General features: G+C 53.0%; 1 protein-coding gene across 3 annotated transcripts in view; it reads left to right on the forward strand.

The window, feature by feature from the left end:
- The window catches only part of PLEKHA6 (pleckstrin homology domain containing A6), a 94,112-nt gene that overhangs the window by 37,801 nt on the left and 33,698 nt on the right, over positions 1–22,613 (forward strand). For 2 of the 3 annotated variants that reach the window (XM_084611556.1, XM_084611555.1), the window contains exons 2-10: positions 8,608–8,694; positions 9,138–9,252; positions 10,333–10,437; positions 10,950–11,022; positions 12,465–12,565; positions 17,679–17,854; positions 18,264–18,749; positions 19,542–20,052; positions 20,989–21,075. In XM_084611556.1, coding sequence (XP_084467682.1) covers positions 8,608–8,694; positions 9,138–9,252; positions 10,333–10,437; positions 10,950–11,022; positions 12,465–12,565; positions 17,679–17,854; positions 18,264–18,749; positions 19,542–20,052; positions 20,989–21,075 — 1,741 coding nt within the window. Of the gene's footprint in view, positions 1–1,110; positions 1,236–8,607; positions 8,695–9,137; positions 9,253–10,332; positions 10,438–10,949; positions 11,023–12,464; positions 12,566–17,678; positions 17,855–18,263; positions 18,750–19,541; positions 20,053–20,988; positions 21,076–22,613 lie in introns of those variants that run through there. The other variant, XM_084611557.1, reaches the window with a different exon arrangement.

Consider the following 22,613-nt stretch of genomic DNA (forward strand, 5'->3'; position numbering starts at 1 on the left):
TAAGGGGGAGAGTGGGTTGCTGTGTCAGTGATGCCGCCCCCGGCCTCCAGTGCTTTCCCCTTTAAATCTGGGATTGCACAGGGCTTTATAAACCCTAACGACCCCGCTCTGGGAACAAGGGAAGCATTCTTGCAATCAGTCCCACCGTCAGGAGAACCCAGCTTTTCCGCCTCTCAGCCCCCTGTGCTAGCTCTTACTCTAGAGGGCAGTCTGGTCAGGAATGGAACCCAGGAGTCCTGACTCTCAGGCCACACTCCCTTCCTAAAATGAACCGCTGGGCCTTCGCCTAGGAAGAAGCAATAGTGACTAAGTGCAGGGAGGAATATAAGGCCACACTAGAACTGTCTGAAGATGAGCGACTGTAAAAAAGAGCAGCAGGGGGTGGGCCCAGTTTAATAAATCCTGTGCCATGACCCAGGTTAGCAGTAAACGTCTGCTCAGTGTGTCTGCAATTTACTCTGTTGACAGAGGTCGGTCGGTCAGTCTGTCTGTCTAATCACTCCCATCCCTGTAGCATGCTCCTTCCCTTGTTGAGCTGCAGATTTCTCCAGCGCGGGATACGAATAATTCCCCGGGAGGGGTCAGGGTAGCCGAGTGTTTGTGTCTCAAGAAAACCCAGCACCCTCCGCTTTTCACCTTCAGCTTGGCAAAGAGCTGCTCCCTTATGCCCAAGTGGGTACGGCCAGGCTGCAGCATAAATCCTCCTCTGTCTGCACCTGCCGCATGAGTGTGCGGCCGTGTCTCTGCCCTTCACCTTTCTCTCCTTGGGGAGCCGTGCTGGGGATCTATTTTTTTTTCTTCTCACTCCATGCTCGGCATGCCTGCTAGCTGCTCCGACACGCGAGGCTGCAAGCGTCGTTCGCTTTGAATGATGAGCCTGGACGGGGCCAGAATAGACCCCGCTGCCTAGAGAGAACGGGTGCCTCTCTCCCCTCGCGTGTGCCCAGGAATAAAGGGGAGAGAGAAGGAGCGGGAAGCAAATGCAACCAGCGTGGAACTCAAGGGAATCGGACAAGTTGAAGATAAGGATGGAAAGCTTATTAGATCACCCACTCTGTCTCCCTGCCAGTGCAGGATCATCCCCCACGGTATATTGCCTAGTGCAATAGAAGAGCCGCTGGAGTGGCAGGAAGACTTACCTCTCTCCCACGGGATGGTTGTAGCTGGGGATCCCTGCTGAGCTTGGCAAGGGGACCTGTCACGATGCTAAAGTTCCGGGCAGACCGTCGGGTCAGGTAGGGCTCACCTGGTGATAACAGCAGGGCTGGCGGGGGGAAGAGGAAGCAGGCCAGGAAGGCAGGCCCGGTTCGTCGCCGATGGGGGGCTTTGTGTGTGTGTCTGTGTGTCATGAAGTGGATGAGGGAACTTCAGCTTGGTCAGTAATTGCTGCATTGCAGTGCTTCAGAGGAGATGCTTAACTCAGGAGTTTATACAGCCGGGTCAGGCAAGGCAGCTGCCAGGAGAGGAATTATTTAAGGAGGTTCTGAGGAAGTGACTTTGCTTTGGAGGGGGCCTGGGAAGCTGGAGGAGAGGGTGGTGGGTGGGATGGAAGGAGGCAATTGAATGAGTGCCAGGAGGAGCTGCACGGAGCTACCAAGGATGGAAGCTGGGGTGGGGGAACTGTGCCCGAGGATAAAGAGAAACCTGCTGCCAGCTGGCAGAATGAATGAACCTCTGACCAAAAGCTGCAGGCAGGCTAAGAACCGTATGGTTGAGCCCCGTCCACAGATGCTAATTCCGGCAGCACCGGGAACGTCAGCTTTGCGAATGGGGCCCTCCAGGATCTCAGCTCCTGGGTGCAGAAACGCTTGCTATAGCAAAAGGTGCTTCCCCTTGAATGGACATTCCCTGCAAGCTAGAGTGGGGCAGAAGGGACTTTTCTCGCCTGCCTATGTAATGCCATTGTGATCCTTCTAAAGTCACTGGTGTTTATGAGATTATTTTTAAAACCAGGTGCAACCAAGAGCAACCAAAACACAGCCCCCCTCCCCTGCCCATCAGATCTAGTTAGAAAAGTAGCAGTAAGGAAGTGGGGTTATTTAATGGTGTCAATTTCTTTGTTAAATCAGCTTCCTTATTTATAAAAATAATAATACGGCTGGCCCAGTTTGGAGAATGAGATTTCCCCCCTCTTTCACCTGGGGCGCATGCTAACAAAAGCCCTTTAAGCTAACCGAGGAGGGAAGGAAGCAACTGAAAGAGAAATAGTATTGGCCAAGGGTACTGGGGTTTGGGCAGTAATGGTGCTAAGCAGGAAGCCCTCCTTTTAGCAGGATTCCTACCAGCAAACATTTAATATCCTCTAACCCTGGCCTTATCTCAGACATTCAGGTGAAACTTGCAAGTGGCTGGGTGGAGGGATGAGCGGTCGTGGTAGCTATTTTTCTTGCTCCAACTTTCACCGTTTTGCTGACTCTATGCAGAGTCTGGCTGTTTGCATGGAGACTTCATCGGTGGGCATTCAGTGCACAGTGGCCTGGTGCCCAGCTGTGCTGCATGTCAGTGCTCAGATTCTGTGATGCTGGGGGGCCATGTTATACGCAGACAGCCGTGTGCAGGTAGCCGGTGTCTTCCTAGGACGATGGGAGCTGGAGGGGAGGTAATTTATATTGCAGCCATTCTCTGTGCCCTTGAAGAACATTGCAAACAGCCATTGAACAGGATCAAGCAAAGCTGGTACTGAACTGGTATTTGTGCCTTAACCTTGACTTCTAATTCACCAAAGTGAGGAGAGATCCAGGGTTGTAACACAGGCTGCACCTGAAACCTGCTCATCACTGGGGTTCTCCAACCTGGCAGTCAAAGGCCTGACTCAAAAGTCAGCGAAGTCCTTGGGGAAAATTCCCCTTGATTTTAGTGAGTGGCAAATCAGGCCCACTAACTGAATGTGTGGAAGGTGTTTTTCATCCTGTCTCTACTGGAATGAGGAGGAGCTTGCGGGCTGAGTCATCCTCCACTGCTTTGGACTTCCCGCAACCATCCACACCTGAGTGGAGTATAAAATGCTGCTGTTTTCAATCAGTCACAACTTGGAGTTTGTCCGCATGTGGGAGTTGCACTGGATTAAATGAAAGTGTGATGTTAAACTGGTGCAAATTTGTGTGTGGATATTCCTCATATTGGTTTAAATCTGGCTTATGTTGGTTTAGCTGATGTAAGGTACAAGCTAAATCACTATAAACCAGGTTTAAACCAAGTTGAGCATCTACATGCAAAGTTGCCCTGGTTTGTATTCACTGTACACAGGTGCAAATGGCTACAAAGGTATGAGGCAGAGAGGACTCAGACCCTGGCTGGCTCCATCCATACTAGGAAATTAGGGACCCATAACTCTTGACCAGTGGAAACTGTACTGGGCATTTAGGGTTAGACACCACAGTGGTAAAAGCGCCTGAGTTCTGTCTACATTAGGGTCCAATGGTTAGGGCACTAGCCTAGGATTTAGCCACTGCTCTGACACAGAATCTGTGAGTGACCTTGGACAAGTCACTTAGTCTCTCTCTCTCTGTGCCTCAGTTTCCCATCTGTACAATGGGGATGATAGTCGTGCCCGACCTCCCAGGGGTGTAGGGAGGATGCATACATTAAAGATTGTGAGGTGCTCAGATAGTACGGTAATGGGGAGGGGGGACAAAATTATTTGTGTCCTACAGGAGAGCCTAGGGTCCCTGGTCATGGCGCAGGCTGCCATTGTGCTGGGTGCTGTACAAACACAGAGCAAAGAGACGTCTCTGCCCCCAGTGAGCGTACAGTCTAAGTACCTTAGCTAAATAGATTACTACAACCCTTGGAGCTGCACCTCTGGTGGCTGGTTTTCCTCGCATACCCAAGGCCCCTGGCATTAGTGCTGCCTGCGTTTTGATAGCATAACAGGGCAATTAGCCAGTTTAAAGCGTTTTTCATAGAATCATAGACTAGAAGATCAGGGTTGGAAGGGACCTCAGGAGGTCATCTAGTCCAACCCCCTGCTCAAAGCAGGACCAATCCCCAACTAAATCATCCCAGCCAGGGCTTTCTCAAGCCTGACCTTAAAAACTTCTAAGGAAGGAGATTTCACCACCTCCCTAGGTAACACATTCCAGTGTTTCACCACCCTCCTAGTGAAATAGTGTTTCCTGATATCCAACCTAAACCTCCCCCACTGCAACTTGAGACCGTTACTCCTTGTTCTGTCATCTGCCACCACTGAGAACAGTCTAGAGCCATCCTCTTTGGAACCCCCTTTCAGGTAGTTGAAAGCAGCTATCAAATCCACCCTCATTCTTCTCTTCCGCAGACTAAACAATCCCAGTTCCCTCAGCGTCTCCTCATAAGTCATGTGCTCCAGTCCCCTAATCATTTTTGTTGCCCTCCACTGGACTCTCTCCAATTTTTCCACATCCTTCTTGTAGTGTGGGGCCCAAAACTGGACATAGTACTCCAGATGAGGCCTCACCAATGTCGAATAGAGGGGAACGATCACGTCCCTCAATCTGCTGGCAATGCCCCTACTTATACATCCCAAAATGCATTGGCCTTCTTGGCAACAAGGGCACACTGTTGACTCATATCCAGCTTCTCATCCACTGTAACCCCTAGGTCCTTTTCTGCAGAGCTGCTGCCAAGCCATCCGGTCCCTAGTCTGTAGCGGTGCATGGGATTGTTCTGTCCTAAGTGCAGGACTCTGCACTTGTCCTTGTTGAACCTCATCAGATTTCTTTTGGGCCAATCCTCTAATTTGTCTAGGTCCCTCTGTTTTTGGATATATGCTAGTGGTTTGGGGGCTTTGCCGAAACTGCCAGGTTTTCTGCTCCTTAATTTGTTGACTTTGAGTTTTGTTCACGTAACCGCACTTGGCAGTGGTCGCGTTTTCACTTTGTAAATGCTTTAATTTAAATTAACGGCTGGATTTTCTTACCCACTGAAAGCAATTTCTGAACAGGCCCACAATCAAATCAGTTATCTGGCCTGCAGGAAACAGGGAGCAAAGCTTTGGAAATGGAAGTGGGGCCCCGCCGGAACACTGGGTCTGCTGAGCAAATTCTGATTCAAACGTTGCAAGTCAGCTCCGCCCAGAACCGCTGATCTTGAAAGTCGCGCCCTTTTTAGGGGTGTTAGGAACTGAATACAATTCTGTAATCTGCTCCGTTTTTATGCTGATATAATAGTCTGGATGGGGTCGTTTACCGAAATAGCTCTACCAGTTCAACCCATAATGTGGACACAGTTATACCAGTAAAAAGGTGCTTTATATCAGTACAATGTATTCCCCTTCCTGTACAGGAATAAGCTCTAAGATTTTATAGCAGTGTAACTGTACTAGGGAGGTTAGATTGTTTTAACTACACTGGTATAGTTAATCTGGTACATCTTTTGTGGTTTTAATTCAGGGCTCAATCCAACCACCATTAAAGTCAGTGAAAGGCTTCCATTGACTCTGAGAGTAGGATCAGGCCATTGGTTTCCTTGGGGCTGCTTAAGGCACAAGGTTCTACTCACACGCATGGCAGAATCGAGCTCTTAGTGACGCAATGCCATCTCTAATTATAAACAGACTTCCCACGTGCAGTCTAATCTCACTAATTTGCATTTAGGAGGGGTGCAGGGCCATTAATATTGTGAATGACTCTTTTCCGAATAAAGGGGTAAGTGAAAAAACAGCAGGCCAAGTGGAGTTACACCAGCGTTGAGTTTTCCCCACTTACAGCCAGCGTGTTGGAGAACATTACCGCGCTAATTTAGTTGGACAGCAGTAGTTCAGTCTTATGTTAATAACTCATCATGTCACAGTCGGTGTCCTGTGATATGTCCTGTAAAGCTAATAAGGTCTCAGCAATCAGAGACCTCCCTTCGGCTCTCCATTCCGCAAGCTCTGCTGGGAAGTGCAGATGAAATTTGTTGTGCAAATTATGCAGCGTGTGGATTAGCAAAGGGAGAATCTGCTGCAATTTGCCATTCATTAAGTGTTGCAAATCCATCAGCTTTTGCAAGTGGCTCTTCGTGCCCTGTTGTGGCTACCAGGCTGTTGGATGAAGTCATGTGGCTTGTGCTGCTTTGGAGCCCTCTGCCGGCATCTGCACATGATCTGGGGTTCTACCTCCATTCAGATCCTTCGTGAAAGAGCGGATCTGTTCTTAACGTCTGTGAGCGGCGCGTAGAAGGGGGACAAAGGTAAACAGATGTTTGCTCTGGTGTTATTGTGCCCGTTTTCTGCCCTAGTTGCAAGCTGGCATCTCATCTGCTTCTCCCTGCAGCCAAAGCCAGTAGCCACAGCCCGCTCCTTTAAATTCCACTTGCAGAGCTCCCCCAGGGGATTCAGACTGCTGCCATACCTGGGAAGACTGTGCCTATTGTCTGGAATGGAGAAATCCGATTTGTTCCTGCAAGTGTGGGTGCCAATCACTGGCAGAGAATGTTCTCTCCTGGTCAGTCTCAGACAAAATGTGAGGCAGAGAGTCTTGTCTCTGTAGTGAAGCCCTATGCTCAGGGCTGTGGAAATCAGAGGGCTTGGGAGCAAGATATGGGCCTGTGCATCCAGTAGCCACTGGTCCCACAGACTGGGTTTGACAACAGTTAGTTGGGAGCTGGTGTCGTCTAGTGGTTAGAGCAGAGGACAAGGAGCCAGGACTCCTGGATTTTATTCCCAGTTGCCGCGGACTGACTGTGGATTTAGTGCAGATGCTGATACCCTCGCTCATAATCAGTAATGCTGTACTCCACATGTGGTCTGAGTCATTCCAATGCAACACTCAAGGAGGAAAGTCCTGTTCTGTGTGAGGGTGTCTGGATCTGACCCTTGCAGCGTGCAAATGAATTCAGATAAAGTCTGTAAGAGCTGCGGCAGCTCAGTCCCTCTGAAAATCAGTCCCTTTTAACCGCTCTGTGCCTCCATTTCTTGATCATAAAATGGGACGACTAATATCAACCCATCTCTGTAAGGGGCTTTGAGATCCAGTCTGAAAAGTGCTGTGTGATAACAGCGCAGGGTGATTGCTATGGGTACTGACTGCCACGCCGATAGCGAGGATCTGGAGCAGGTAAAGAACCACGGTAAAGCCAGGTCTTTCCAGGGGCCGACTGGCGATATCGGTGTGACTTTGGGCGTGTCACTCATTCTTTATTTACGAGTGCCTGCATAACCCTGTCCGTGCTGCATTATGTACATCGGTGCCTTGTAATAATGTACACCAATGGGCTTGCTGTTTCTTTGGCTGTTAGAACATGTGGCTGCGTCACACAGGAAAATTAATAGGGAGGAAACCCCCCTGAAGACTGAGATGTAATAGGTTGTTTTAACAAGTGAATGCCACTAGGGGGCTATTCATTAGTCCGGTCTATTAACACCTGTGAAAGCTTCTCTTCCAATACATGCCGCTCATCCAAATGGATGCTCCATAGGAAACAGCCTGTGGAATTCAAACATGGACTAGCTGGCAGTGAAGGGGCTAATGCTAGTCTGGTTTTGTGTGCCGGGTCTGTGCAAATGTGGCATACACGCTTCCATCCATCTGGTCGTGTACCTGGGAAAGTGGATGTACTGTGGATACTGGCCTGAGGAGGATCTGCCTTTGTGGCATCATTGCTCAGTGAGAAGAGGAGAGGGAGAGCATTGTGCATGGATGAACTCCGTCTCCCGGCACCATATGTCGGCCAGGCCTACTGGCAGCTGCTAGGTGGGCTCTACCATGTGTTTTTATCTCCACACTCTGCCCTGACCTTGTCTCTCTTCAGCCACAGAGATGGTCCAGCTGGTTTGCCAAGCCTCCTGCGTACAATCCCACCTTGTCTTAAAGTAGTAGGGCGGAGTTGAAATTACAACCACAAAGCCCAAGAATTTAGGGCTGAAATGGGCATATGACTGGGACTAGCACAGCTTGTGTTCTGTCCAGCTTGTGGGGCAGACAGATTCTTCTGTCCCTAATAAATAACCGGGCTGAAAGATGGGAGGGGGCAGTTATAACTGAATCACAAAACCCTCTCCTTCTCCCCCACCCCCACAACCCACCAATATTTCAAGTTCCTGCATCTCCTAGACATGAATTAATTTTACAAATCCCCAAAACATACTGAGGTTCTATCCACCTCAAACTACCCAAGGTTCACTCATTCTTAGTCATGAGACCAGCTAGACAAGAAGAGACCAGTTGCCACCTAGGCTGGCAACCCATCTCCAGCAGTGGGCAGTGCAGGAAGTTTCAGGGATATGTATACATATATATATCTATTGGCACAATGCCAATAGGTACATTTTAAGGAGGTGACCTTGTATACATACTCTATGGTAGAGGAGGGGAATCCTTCCTGACCCCATCTGGTGATAAACATATGCCCTGAAGCATGTGGCTTGGTAAACCTGGATCATTTTTTACTAGGGTAGAGTCACTGCAAATGTTGTTTCCACCCTTAGTGAATTGAAATTCATTCATGAGCCGTGTCAGAAAGAAGCCGAAGGCTAGGCACAGTCAAGCCTTCAGTTATTTGCCTCCGTAATATCCTGAAGCAGCAATTTTCAGCATTTTGAACTGGTATACGAAGCAAAAGAAAGGCCGTGATGCTTAACCCTAGCTCAGCCACTCCATTCACTCCAAAGCCGCTTAATTCCTGCAAATTCTCCTCTGTGTTTTCCAGCCACAATGAAAGACGGAACACGTTCCTGCATCCCGTGACTGGACACATCCCAGAAGAAAACGCAAGATTTGACTTACACTTACAGAAGTAGGTTTGCTTTAGAATGGTGTGTTTGTGAGTGTGTGTGAGTGTGAGTGTGTGAGTGAGTGAACCAGAGGAGAAAAGAACTAATAATACCAAGGAAATATTGAGAGCAAAGACCACAGCAGGGGATCTACGGGTCAGGCGTGGTAGAGAGTAGGGAACAGTGTGGCTTTGCTGTGAGACGAGGGACAGCCTTACTTTGCTATGTCTGTATGTGTAGTCTGTGTGTTTGCACAGCGTGGGCCTCATCTGTGGAAGTCAATGGAAGGACCCTCTGCTGGTTGCAATTAGCTTTGGCTCCGGCCCTGTGCATGTAGGCAAGCACCGTAAGTGTATCAGTCTGTCGTACGTATGGGGCAGACGCTTAGGCCGTTATTCCTCAGCTGTCCTTGCAGAGATCGCTAATAAGCTTCTTTCTCTCCCTTCCCTCTCTGTCTTGATGGCAGCTCTACAGTGGACATGTCCAGCAAAGCAGGTGGGAAGCGACCGGCGACCATCAGCAGCGAATCATCCAACCACACCATGGTGTCAGAGATGCCTCAGGAGCGACCAAACGGCAGGGTATGTTCATGGAACACTGGGCACTGGCCTGGGACCCTAGGAATCTATTCCCAACCATGCCATTAGTCAGCTGGATCTAAGCTGCCCCTTATACCTAATGTTCTCATTGCCTCTGGACATCTGAAAGGGCCTTTCTTCTTGCTGAATGGGCTGGGGGTAACCAAGCACACCTGCCCTGGTGGATGCCTGCTGGTAAGCAGATGTATTTGGCCTGCTGGAGTCGCTGTGGGCAACCAGAAGCCCCCAGCCCGCACAAAAGGCATTCAGGGAGGGAGATGGGTGTTTAGGCACTGGACTGGCACTCAGGAGATCTAGGTTCATTTCTCAGCTCTGCCACAGACCCCCTGCTTTCGGCCAAGTGGCTTCCCTGCTCCATGCCTCAGTTTCCCCCTCTGTAAAATGGGGCCAATGATTCTGACCCACCTTTGTGAGGTTCTTTGAGATGTGGAAATGAAAAATGCGGCATAGGAGCGAGGTGATTGTCACGCTCCTTCCAAACCAAGGGGAAGTAGCTGGCTGGGATCAGAGCATCAGCAAAGTAAAGACAGCGATTAGGATCCAACCCTATTTTGCAGCAGAATCATAGAATCATAGACTATCAGGGTTGGAAGGGACCCCAGAAGGTCATCTAGTCCAACCCCCTGCTCGAAGCAGGACCAATTCCCAGTTAAATCATCCCAGCCAGGGCTTTGTCAAGCCTGACCTTAAAAACCTCTAAGGAAGGAGATTCTACCACCTCCCTAGGTATGGAAAAGATAGGCCGAGCTGGGAGCTGGTTGCAAGAAGGAAGCAATTGCAAGCCTGGGACAAGTAGATAAAAGGCTGAGATTTCCCCAGGGGTGATGTGGTAGGTGCACTGGCGGTAAGATGCGGCTCTCCCTCGCTCACCAGATGGCAGCGTTGCATGGCATCCCTCAGCCGCATGCTCAGTGAGCTGCATGGCTGGGTCTTACTATTCCCCGTGGGTTTGCCTGAAAAGCAAACGCCCCCAACAGCTGCTGCCGCCACCCCTGGGAGAGGCTGTTCCACAGCCTGCGAAAGCCGGTGCATTCTGAGAGCCTCCTCTCTCCTTCTCCAAAGGCCTCGCGACCTTCCCGGAAGGGGATCGCCTTTGGGAAACGCTCCAACTCCATGAAGCGGAACCCCAGTGCCACGGTGACCAAAAGCGGCTGGCTGTTCAAGCAGGTAGCTTTCCCCTGGCTGAGCCAGGCATCTCGCAGTGCCACCTTCCTCTGTCGGGACGATGTGGTGACCCTAGGCCTCATGCTGCACTAGGACTGGTGTGGGACTGCCTGGGGCGTGGCTCTTGGGTGCCCATTCCAGGCACCTGCCAAACTCCCCCCGCCCCGGAGGGTCTCCATGTAAAAGCATGAGGTGTTATGCAGGGTGGGCTGCCCTCTATCTGTCCCAACCTCTCTCCGGTGCATCCCCAGGATCTGGCTGTGACAGCAGGGAGCGCTGCTGCTGGGTGCCTGCCTCATCTGGCCTGCACCTCTCCCCAGTAAATCCCTCTCGCAATGGCTCCTGCAAGCCGTGCAGCTGGGCTCTGTGCCACCCTGCGCCCTCTCCTCAATGGAGTTCATCCCGAGCTCTCCCTGTGATGCACAAGATGCTGCTGCTTCCCCCACTTTCCCCTCTCTCTGCTTTACATGCAGCTACGGGTCTGGGGCGCCCTCTCACTCATGCCTCTCTTGCAGGCCAGTTCTGGCGTGAAGCAGTGGAATAAGCGCTGGTTCGTGCTGGTGGATCGCTGCCTCTTCTATTACAAAGGTATGTGGTGGGGCCGAGGTCTAAAGAGCCGTCCCATGGGCCCAGTCCTGATGGGGCAGGGCCGCGGCAGCTCCTGGTGCACTCACAGCCCCAAAGCCAGGTGGCCAGGGTTCAATCTGGGCAGCTGGGGTGGGATCTCAGAGTCCAGCGCCAGGGAAGAAACCCAGTTTGTTTGATGCAGAGTGAGTCCCACCGAGCAGGTGGCTGCAGGGAGAGGGGTGCGGCCAGTCAGAGGAGGAGTTAAAACCCTCCTCTTCAAAGGGAAGGCTCTGCTATTATGAGGAGCTGAGGGATCCTTGTGGGGTGCCGAGCATCTTCCCCCTCAATGGGAGCCATGTACGGTTAGCACCTTGCAGGACAGGGCTCAGAGAGAGATTGTACAAGGTGCTCCCAGGGGTGAATGCTGCGGAAGGTAGCTTCGTCCATGCATCCTTAGGTTTGTTTTTCTGTAGCCTTTTCTCTTGTAGTATTCAAGGTGGGGGGGAAGGTTGCACGGCCCTCTGGTTAAACACTGTGCAAGGGATCGTGCTTGGTATAAATTCAGCTGTTCCCTTACTCACCTGGCCCAGAGGAGACCAGAAGCTAGCCCTGCCTCTCTCCGTGGGGAGCTGTGGGTCTGAATTCCAGAGGTGCTGCTCTTGGCATGCCCCGGTTCTGAATGCTCAAGACTCCGAATCCAGCATCCCTGTGTAAATGATTGACATCCGCAGACAAACCCGTCGCCCTTTTGCCTGGACCTCCTAAGGCCAGGTTGGCTTTTCGAGCAACTGTTATCAATGGTGCCAAGAAACAAAGAAGGCATGAGGTACCATACAGCAGCTCCAGGTCCATGGGAAACAGCCGCCCCATGCCATAAAGGAGTGACGGAAGTCAGTCCTGAATTTGGGTGCCAAATCAGTCCCCAACCTTCTCCCCACCCAGCCCTGGCCTCATTCGGGCTGGAGCACCCCTCGGTATGGAAATTCGCCCCTTCACACAGCCCACACCTTTTGCAACCTTCCGCTTTCCAGCAGGCCGCTGGCTCGGCCTAATCCCTGGCAGCAGGTCTGGAGGGCGGGCATGAATAATTAACCAGCCTGTATTGTGAGCTGACACTGATAGGTTTTTGCGGGGGCGGTGGGGAGGGGCAAGAAGAGAACAACAGATGGGCAGATGCGACAGGGAGGAAGCCAGCTTCCACAGGTAGGCTGGCTCCAGTCCAGGTGCGGCGTTCTCAGCTCCCTGGGTTGTGGTCGCTCTCAGGAGCCCAGCTCCCATTTCAGCAGGAGAAGGGAGGGATGCATTCCTAGTCAGAGGCACCTCGGCCACTTCCCTCTCTCCTCACTCTCCAGCTTTAAAGGGGAGACGGGTCTTGTCAACCACTTGGCATCTCCAAATCGGCCTAAGGAGGGGAACTCCCCTCTCCTTATCTAACTCCCATTTCTCCCCCTGGGTCAATGCAGATGAGAAGGAGGACAGCATCTTGGGCAGCATCCCTCTCCTCAGCTTCCGGGTGGCGGCCATCCAGCCGTCGGACAACATCAGCAGGAAACACACCTTCAAGGTCAGTGTGTGACCGTGACGGCGTCTCGGGGCCAGCGTTGCGCTCCCATTTGTTGGCCCGGTTCCCGGAGGCCACGAATGGTCCCGCAGTTTGTAGCGTGACCCTCCCTTCCGAGAACCTAGCTGCCTGGTAGGGCCGGACGTAGGCTGTCTGGTAACAGCAACGCTCAGAGGTCTCTTGGCTTGTGCTCTCCGCTGCCTGTGGTGACCGGCGCTTGGGGGAGGTGTGAGCTGCTGTGGACGGTCGCTAAAGACAGGCATGTACCTGAAGGGGAAGAACGGGCATTAGTGACCTGGTTGCCTGCTGCAAAATGGGGTCCTTGACACACCACTAGGAGTAGTGGCGGTGGAAGCTCTGCCCCAGAGAGAACTTCCGCTGTGTCCTCTCACCATGCTCAGAGCAGGATTAAGGGGTCCAGTTCTTTTAGCCTTCTCTGGCGTGACCCAGCCCTGCCCCTTTTGTCCCTGGCCACACCTGCACCAAGCGGGGTGGGGGGCATATGGCACCCCCACTCTGAGCCACCTGCTTTGCTCAGATGTGAAGAGGACCACATGAGAGGTAAAGCAGAGGGGAATTGGGTCTCTAGGTTTCCTGTCCAATAACGTTTAGCCAGAAAGCAAAGACCAGATCCAAACCAAACTGCCCCATGATTTGGGTAGGGGGCTTGGATTGTAGGAGGAATCCTGCTGCTTCTTCCTCCTCTGAGGCTGTCCCTCTGTCCGTAAGAGAGATGGGTGGAGGAGCTGGCGTGCAGATCCAGACTAGGTTAGAGCCTGTGTGATGGTGAGTCCCTTCAGCTCCTAATGCCTTCAGTGGGAGTTGAGGGTGCTTAGCAGTCTTGCTGCTAATACGGGGTGAAATTGACCCCTGTGCAGAAAGCAGCACAATAATAACACCACCGAGTGCTTTACACCATTGCTCTCAAAGCACTTTACAAAGGAGGTCAGGATCATTACCCCTGTTGTACAGATGGGGTAACTGAGGCACACGGAAGGCAAGTGACTTGCCCAAGGTCATCCAGCAGGCCTGTGGCAGAGCCAAGAATAGAACCCAGGTCTCCTGATGTCCAGTCCAGTGCTCTAGTCACTAGGCCACACTGCCTCTAACTGGAAGCCTTGTGTCAACCACATGGGTTTAAGTGTGTTAGCCTGCTGCACAAGAGTGAATTGCTCCTAGCCGGAGGTGATCAAAGCGTGCTAGTAACCCAATGCCAAGGAGGGGCTTCTCCTTCTTAGCTGACAGCTGTGGTGTCGCTGATCAGCCGTTCCCCCTGTTTTGAATTACTCTCCCATTTCAATAAAAACAACAAACGTACGTAAGCCAGCGTTGCTATGTGCAGGCGAGCTTCCCCCATCTCCCTTCTCAACTAGTTGAGACTAGTGTTCACACACTCTCTCACACACACACGCACTCACACACACACGGCAATAAATTGTCATGGTTTAGCACGTAATTAGTTTCTACTTGTCAAACTTCTGTGCTGAGGGACGCAGCTGCGGTGGAGCAGCGACTGAAGCTGTGAAATTCCTGCTGTGCTGTGGGCCAAAGGAGCCGTTTGGTTTCATCCTCCCAAGAACACTTCGTGTTACGCACGCACGCACGCACGCTCATACACGCACAAGCACCGTTGTACACGTGGTACATGTGCAACTCACCTAGACTAGAATAACCTGTACCTTCACATATTCACATTGAAATTTGCATCCAACCCATGGGCCAAACACAGACTCAAAGGCTTAATTTTTTTTCACACTTGTACATAGGCATATTCACACTTGCACGAGCACACAGACCAAACACACCTCGCGTGTGAACACACACACACAAACATACTCCCGCACACAAACACCCACTCACTTGCACATGTTTTACGCTCCGCTCTCGCTCAAAGAAAACCCGGCTCGCCCACTGATGCACACAAACGTACACACAGAAACAAAAATCCGCAAGTCACAAAAACACACTCCTACGCAGAGTGCTTCTGGATTCTCTGCAGCTGGGGGCAGAGACGCACACAGAGTCTGGATTCTCTCCAGCTGGGGACAGAGACGCACACAGAGTCTGGATTCTCTGCAGCTGGGGGCAACGCTACACATGCAACCTTGATTCTCTCCCGCCTGGGCCGTGCTACACCCACCCCTCTATTTTGTTTTTATTCTGAGGCATTTTTGGGTGCGCATCACTGGAATATTGTTTGCACATTCACTCCTGCTCCAAACCTTATATTGCAACATTCAGCACAGGGCGAAAGGTCTGCTCCGCCCTCCAGAGCCTGAGCTCCAGTCTCCCTGTCCTATCAGTGGCAAAAAAAGAAGAGAGCAAGGGAAGGAGCCTTCAAGAACTGGCAAGTCCTGGGAATGTTTGGGTCATTAATAAAGAATGGATCCTGCCTCCTGAACTCGCTGCCAGTCAGGTTAACCCCTTCAGGCCCATATGGGGAACAGAGGGAGCCCGGGTTAGAGAAAACGCGGCTCAGACCCAACGTCAGCCAAGGGGAAAATGAGAGATTTAAGGCTTTATCATGTTTTATTACTCTCCTCAGCCGCCTCCTTCCTGACCCAGGCCAGGATTTGGGGGAGGTCAGAGAAGCACTTAGTAGCTGGTTTGTGCCCCCACTTACTCTGTGCCGTCCCTTTGGCTTCTGTGGAGCTGCAGCGGCTGGAAGGTGCCGTTTGGGCAAAGCACATGCTACGTCCCATTGACTGCAATAGGACTCAAGCACGTGCCTAGGCCCTGATTCAACAAAGTCTCTGGTGAAGCGGGGCAGGATTTGGGGCCTGGTGGATGCCAGCACTGAGGGCAAAATTAACCTCAGCGCATCACTGGAGCGCCTCTCTAGAGCTTGTCTGGTTCCTAGGGACTGTGCTGAGCCTTGGTGCCACTCGTGGAGCGTGCTTACACTCATGTACCCCTTTCCACTGGAGCTGGGTGCAAGGTTCCCATCGACATACAATTCTCTGACCCCAAAAAGCCATTTTTTGTTGCAAAAGAAAAATTTTGACCCACATGTGTTTGGGTGACGTTTTTTTTACTGAAAACCATTTTTTTCTCCTTCCCAAAAAAGCCTGAAAAGCTTTTTTTATTTTGTTTTTCACTGAAAAGCTGGATGTTTTCATGGGAAATTTGGATAAAAACATCAGTGTTTCAAATTGGAGTAAACTGACATTTTCCAAACAGCGCTGCACAGAGAACCATTTTTCTTATGGACGCCGATATTTCTTAATTCTGTACGGGGCTTAGGGACTCGAATGGCTAGTGCCTTAGAACTAAACTGGTCAGCTAAACAGACAGGCTAACCCAGCGCTGACCATGCCCTCGGCTACCCTCCATCTGCCCTTCTTTGGTGACGGTGCTGCTCCTGCCATGCTCTGCCTGCCTGATGCATCTCCCGGTTGAATTCTCTGCTGGGTGGTTTGACCTGTTCTCTGTGTTTCCTCCTTTCTTCCACGTGAGGATCTCCCCCTTGGAGAGGAGGTTTCTTCCAAGTGCCTGTCTGCAATGCCAGCACACAGCCACCACATAGGTAGTATGCTCCTTCCATTTCCAAATGCATGCCAGAAAGAGAAGGGATGCGGCCGGTCACAGATTGCCCAGCATGCCTTATTCACCCCCACCCGACGAAGGGGGACGAAACACTGGGGTTTATTTCTCTCTTGCGGCTCGCATGCTTAGACCTTCCCAGTGTAGGGAACTTGGTGGAAAGACCGAGGTTTGTATGAGCCTGGCAGGAAAGATTCCTCTGGGGCTGGGAGCCCTTGACTAGTAACAGCAGTTGGTCAAAAAAAGCTACATATTGCCCCAGGGGGGACGGGTTCGAACATAAGGAAGAATTTTCCATTTTGTTGGAATATTTGGGGTTTTTTGGCAAAACAAATGTCAAAACTGTGGTTTTCAGTCTTTGGGGTTGGTGAGGAGGGAAGGGGAAACCCAGGGAACCAGTGAGAATATTTTGACCAGCTCTGTTCTTATCTTACCATTGCCAGCCAGCTCCTTTTTGAGCTCTGAACATCCATGTAGGGGACATGCACTGACATCAGTGGCCAACCTGCAAGATTTGCATCCATATTTGCAAAGAGCATTTGGATCTGGAGTTTGGCTCAGTGTAGCATCCTGCCACTTCCTGGATCTGAACTTCCTTGATGATCAGCTGTTTCAATCGGGGAGGTTTTGAGTCAGGCCCGTCTATAGTTGAAGTTGTGAGTTGGATGAGCCTGGATAAATCCATTCCTGGCGGGACATATTCCTCCAGTTCAGGATTTACCTGTGCCTGCCCCAGGATAGAGCCTTTATTTGTATGCTGTGATAACTAGCAGGTCCTGCTCTGGTGCAGGGTGGGAGTAGTGACAGGACTAGGGAGCGGTAACAGTGATGTGCAGAGCTGGACTCCACCCTTCGGAAGGGATCAGGAGGATATGGAGGTGGGTTTCTCTGTCCAGTTCTGCCCCTGGTCCAAGCCAGAAACCAGAAGTCCTAAAAATGCTCTTCTCACTAGTCCTGGTCAGGGTCAGAATTGTGAACTCTTGTTAAATCAGTGCTCCGGTATTGTGCAGTGACTGCCCCAAGCCTTGCAGCATCCCTGGAACAAGCTGTCCCGCTTGGGATCAGTACTGCACAGTGCTGTAGTATTTTATTTTTAATAAGGGTTCCATGCCAGGAATTCCCAGAGGGGGCCCATTCTGCTGCGGTTTTTCACATCTCAGGGTATGGGGAGAGCTTATGATAAGATGGTGCTCATCTGAACCTGTCTAGATCCTGCCCATCACTAGATATGGGTCTCCCTGAGTCAGTGAATCCAAGAGAAAGAGCCTTGCATTTGCTCTGTGTGTCTTGCTCGAATGGGTTGTCGGGAGACCCCTGGCGATGGCATGTTACCCAAATCTGACCTCTCCCGATGTCCCAGGGCATTGGGTCATTTTCACCTGACTGGCTGGGGGGCGGACCTGATGATTTGATGGGTCTGTGTCCATCTCTCTGACCCTGTGGCGGGGCGTGTGGTGGACTTGGCCCTGGGGGAGAGCTTGTCATGGCTTTGCCTACGATTCCAGGCGCCCTCAGCTGGACGACTGACTTCTCTCTCCTTCCTCTGTGTCTGCGCTTCTCTCCCTCCCTGTAGGTGACCGTGTGCTGGGTGGAGGAGGCACTGGGGCGTCACACGCAGTCCCTCTCTCCCCAGGCCGAGCACGCCGGCATCCGAACCTACTTCTTCAGCGCCGAGAACACCGAAGAGCAGGAGTCCTGGATCCAAGCCATGGGCGAGGCTGCCCGGGTGCAGATCCCACCCCCCCAAAGGTCAGCACGACAGGCCCCATACGCTATGCAACAGTGGCCAAAGACTCTGGGTCTCTTCAGAGAATTGGGGGGAGGGTGTCTTGGCTCAAGTTGGGGGCACACTGGAGGATACAGTGGCTATTAACTTGGGGGCACAGTTGCTAGGTAACTTGGGGTCCCTTTGGAGATGAGGGGAAGTGGCCACTAACTATGTGGTCCTTTCAGCACTTGGAGGGACAGTGGCTAGAAAACTGAAGTCCTTTGGAGCATGCAGGGTGTGCAGCAATTTGGGGAACGTGTCAGAGCCAAGAGGGTCAGTAACCATCCACTAGGGGTGCAGGGACTGGATCGGCCCCGCTGTTCTGGGATGATTTGGGCCCAGGGTTGCTGTCCAGCAGGAGGTAACGGTCTGCGTTTCTGTGCCTGGCAGGCGTGAGAAGACGGACTCTGAGAACATCCCCCCCAGCAAGCACCACCACCACCGGACCACCGCTCACCGGGAGCACCCCAAAGCAGACCTGGAAGCCAAGACCAGAGGGGAGGGTGATGGGCGTGGTTCAGAGAAGATTGAAAGGAAGCCAGAAAGGATCGACAGCAAGAAGGAACCCCTGGTGAAAGCCAATGGCATTGTGGGCCAGGAGATGCCATCTGAGCCCAGCAGCCCTTACCCTGAAGCCCCACGGTTTCCGGCGGGGGTGGAGAGGTCCACGCAGCCCAACGGCTGGCAGTACTCTTCCCCCAGCCGCCCCGGCAGCGCCGCCTACCCGCCGCAGGATGGGGAGAGCGTGGTGCACCGGCAGGGCTTTGTGCCACGCACCAACCCGGAGAAGATCGCCCAGAGGAAGAGCTCCATGACGCAGCTGCAGCAGTGGGTGAACCTGCGCCGGGGGGCTGCCCCGCCAGAGGAGCTGAGGAGGTGAGAGGGCTGCATGGTGTGCCGTGCTGGGGTTCACATAAGGGAAAGGGCTGCAGATATTCACCTCTCCCTGACTGAGCAGCATTCCCATCCTTCCCAGCTGATGGGTGGGGAGCGTTCCCCGTCCTGTTCTCCATCCACAGGGACGGGGGGGAGGGCCAGGAAACCTCCATCCCAAGCGGTACTCAGTGCCAGCACCAAACTATGTGCTGCTGGGCCTTGCAAACCAATAGGCCTGCCCCCCAGGACTGGGACTAGAGGGCAGTGAGTTTGGAGCATGGGGAGCAGCAGCATAAGCAAAGGGGGCCAGACGTAGAAGTGATCACAAAGCCTAACTCGCTGCTGCAGCCTGCCCACCGGCATAGGGGAGCAGCTGTGTGCCAGCCATGCCCAGGGGAGGTGGCTAGGCAGAGGGGAAAGTCGTGGCCTAAGGTCTTCCAGGACCTACACTGACTCAAGTTAGTTTCCTAAGGCAGCTGTGTGGGCCCCTGCTCTGAGATCCAAAGGCTGGTGCAGTGGGGAGCAGCCCCGTGTCAGAGTTCTAGCAGATTGCCCTCCGGATGGGGTCCAGAGGTCTGCCCCATCGCTGGCAGGGGATGCCGCACTGCTCAGCACCTTGGGCATCCCTCGCAGGATCTGCCCTGCTAGCAGGTGGCAGGTGGGCACTGGCCCGTCAGCGCAGTCCGAGGCCGTGGCTTTCTCATGGGGAAAAGCCTGCAGAGCCAGATGGCGTTGAGGCGCTGGATCCAGGTTTTACGATTCTCTCTTCCTTCCTTCCTTGCGGGGTTGTAGCCCCACCAGGTTTTTCCCGATGTCTCGAAGGGTCCCTGACTACTACGCCCCTTACTCGCCCCAGTACCCTGAGGATTACCAGTACTACCCACCCGGCGTGCGCCCTGACAGCATCTGCTCCATGCCCGCCTACGAGCGGGTGAGCCCACAGTGGGCTGTGGAGGACAAGCGCCACTCCTTCCGCAATGGAGGCCCCTACCAGCTGCGTGAGTGGAAGGAGCACCCAGGTTACGGCAGGCAGGACGTCCCAATCTGGATCCCCAGCTCTGGCCGGCAGCCCGTTTATTACGACGAGATGGATGCTGCTTCAGACTCCCTGCGGAGGATGTCCCTTCAGCCCCGCTCCAGGTCCGTGCCCCGTTCGCCCAGCCAGGGCACCTACAACAGGGCTAGGATGTACTCCCCGGTCAGGTCGCCCAGCACCCGCTTTGAGAGGATGCCATCCAGGAGCGAGGAGATCTATGCTGACCCCACGGCCTACATGATGAGGCGATCGGTCAGTTCCCCAAAGGTAAATGCCTGCCCTTTAGAGGAACAGCAAGGGGGACTGCAGGTCAGGATCAAGGGGCATTCGCAGAGCTGGATGGGGGGAGCCCAGGCCTGGAATAACAACGGTCTGCAGGTCAAGATTGCAAGCTCAACTTGCACCCCCGCTTGCACTGTCCCTGGCTCAGGGTGGGGGAGTTAGTTTCTCTCCTTCATGACTGCTCTGCTTGTGCCAGATGTCCTTAGACCAGGGCGCTGGCCTTCAGAGCTTCCTCCTGGCCTACCTCCTCTGCCTCCCCGTGAAGATACCCTGCAAGGTTATTTGTGTTTGTTTCCTTCCTGCTTCTCCTCGTAAGATGAGCAAAGAGGGCAAGCCTGTGCTAGCGTGCCAGGGCAGGGGATACAGCGGGGAGAGATGGCAATGCTCTCAGGGGCACAGGGTAATTCTGTTATCTGAGCCATTAGTGGCTTGAGGAGCCCCCTCTGGGTTTCCCTGACAGTAAGCGCAGGGGTCTCGGAGCTGTGACAGCGCAAGGGAACACTGGCTGAGCTGTTGTGCAGCCAGAGCTAGAGATGGGCCCGACCCAAAACCTGGATCCAAACACCCCCGTACTGTAGACCTGGGATCTGTGTCTGAACTCAGACCCACTTGTAGCCAGAACCCTTTTTCCTTTCCTGCCCCCTTCCCCACTAGAAAATCTCCTCCTAAGGAGTGGGAGCTGTCCATAAGGCAAACAACTTGGAGCCAAGTGAGTTGGGTTCTGCTCCCATCTCCGCGAGTGGCTCACTGTGTGATCTTGGGCATGCAAGCTCACTACCTCAGCTTCTCCATCCCTAAAATGGGCATAATTTAAACTGAGCAAGCTGAGATCCAACTGCACAGTGTGAGCGACCACAGTCAGTTTGTGGAGTGGTATAAACATCTCACATGTCTTGTGGGGGGGGTCTCTTCTTTTCTTAGTATGATTATCTGGGTGACAGGAGGCCTGTCCCTGCGGGAATGTATCCCTACAACTACCCGGCGTCCCCTACAGTCCACGACAAAATGGTATGTGCTGTCGGTGTCCGGGCGTTTTGTTGCTGACCTTGTCTCTCCCGAGCTGGTTTCTAGCCAGCGGAGCTCACGGGAGCTGCTGGAGTCAGGGATAAAGGAAGTGATACTGAGATGCCTGCTTTGCTGGCGTGGGGCCGGAAGTTTAGAGCTTCCTGAGATCGCGAGTGTGTCCAGCTAAGGGACATGTGTGGCAGCTGGGGTGTATTTCCCTTTCCTCTCATTGCACCGGACACCCTGTGAGTCCTGCTGCCTGGATGTGCAGGGAGCATAGCTGGGACTCAGACTAGACTGACTTCTCATCTGCGGGGCGGGAGGCTGGGTAGTGGGGTGCATCCGTTCTCGGAAGACTGAGGAGGAAACCGATCTGCTCTGAGTCCTTTGCAAAGATTTGAAGGGGATGCACCATCTGGCAGCGGGGGTGCCATTCGGGGCTGGGTCCAGTGAACACCATATGGAAATGCGCTCCCACCTTTCCCCACCTTGTCCACTGCAGAGTGGCGTACTCACTGTGGAGCGGAGGGTATTGGAAGGTGGCCATGTGTTACCCTGGGGGTACTTGCCTACCCTAGGACTCATCACTCTGACGCCCCTCAAGGGGTAACGAAGGTGCACAAATGTTTGGAAATCCCGGTATCCTATCACCTTGCTGTAGGGCTTTCAGCCGGGGGGGGTGGGGAAAGGGGGTGTGGATGCGAAGGATGGATCGAGCCCTCCATTTCCTCTTTCTCTTCCATTCCCCAGTTTTGGCTTCAATAGCTGCTTTTCTTTTCCCAACCAGCCTTAGCTTTGCTTTTTGATTTGGGTCTTATAATAGGTCAGGGGGCAGCAGCCAGAATCCACTTGATTGGGCTGGAACCTCCAGCCTGGGACTTAACTGCTCTGTGCCAGGGCCTTGATCTTTCTGACCTGATCTTTTAACCGGGGGAGCAGTGGGTAGACCCCAGACCGGGATTTAGACGCCTCACGGAACGGACTTGAGCCGCACACTCCTGCTGCACGCAGCTTCTCCCCCTCACTGCTCCTGTCTTGTTGCCTAGCTATGCACACAGGGTTTCAGTCTGATCGGTAAATGCATGTGGCTGAGCTGGAAAGGTGTGACTGGAATCCTGCTGCCATTGATTTCATTGAGCCGATCCAGGAACCATGTCAAAAAGCTCCATTCCCAACTTCCCATGCTGCAGGGCAAAGGGGCAGGGAAAGCAACGAGCAGTGGGGTGTGGCAGCTCGTTAGAGGAGCTGCTGGCTCTGCCAGCTCCCCTCACATGGAGCAAGAGGCACTAATGGCAATAATGCAGGAGCCCTAGCCGTGTGGAAGCTCCCAGCTGCTGCAGACCCAGCCTCTCCTAGCAGAAGGCGATGCAATGCTGGCTGTCGGGGAGCTCCTAGCTGCTTTGAACCCAGCCTCTCCCTGCCGGAGGTGCTCTGGGAAATGGGGAAGGAGCATTGGCTGTAGGGGAGCATTCACTGCAGTCCCAGCCCGACCCAGCGGGAGGCGCTCTAGGGAATGGAGCAGGAGCACGGGCTGTGAGGAC

Source organism: Lepidochelys olivacea (genome assembly GCF_965140295.1).
Source record: "Lepidochelys olivacea isolate rLepOli2 genome assembly, chromosome: 21".
In the NCBI taxonomy this organism is placed as follows: Eukaryota; Metazoa; Chordata; order Testudines; family Cheloniidae; genus Lepidochelys; species Lepidochelys olivacea.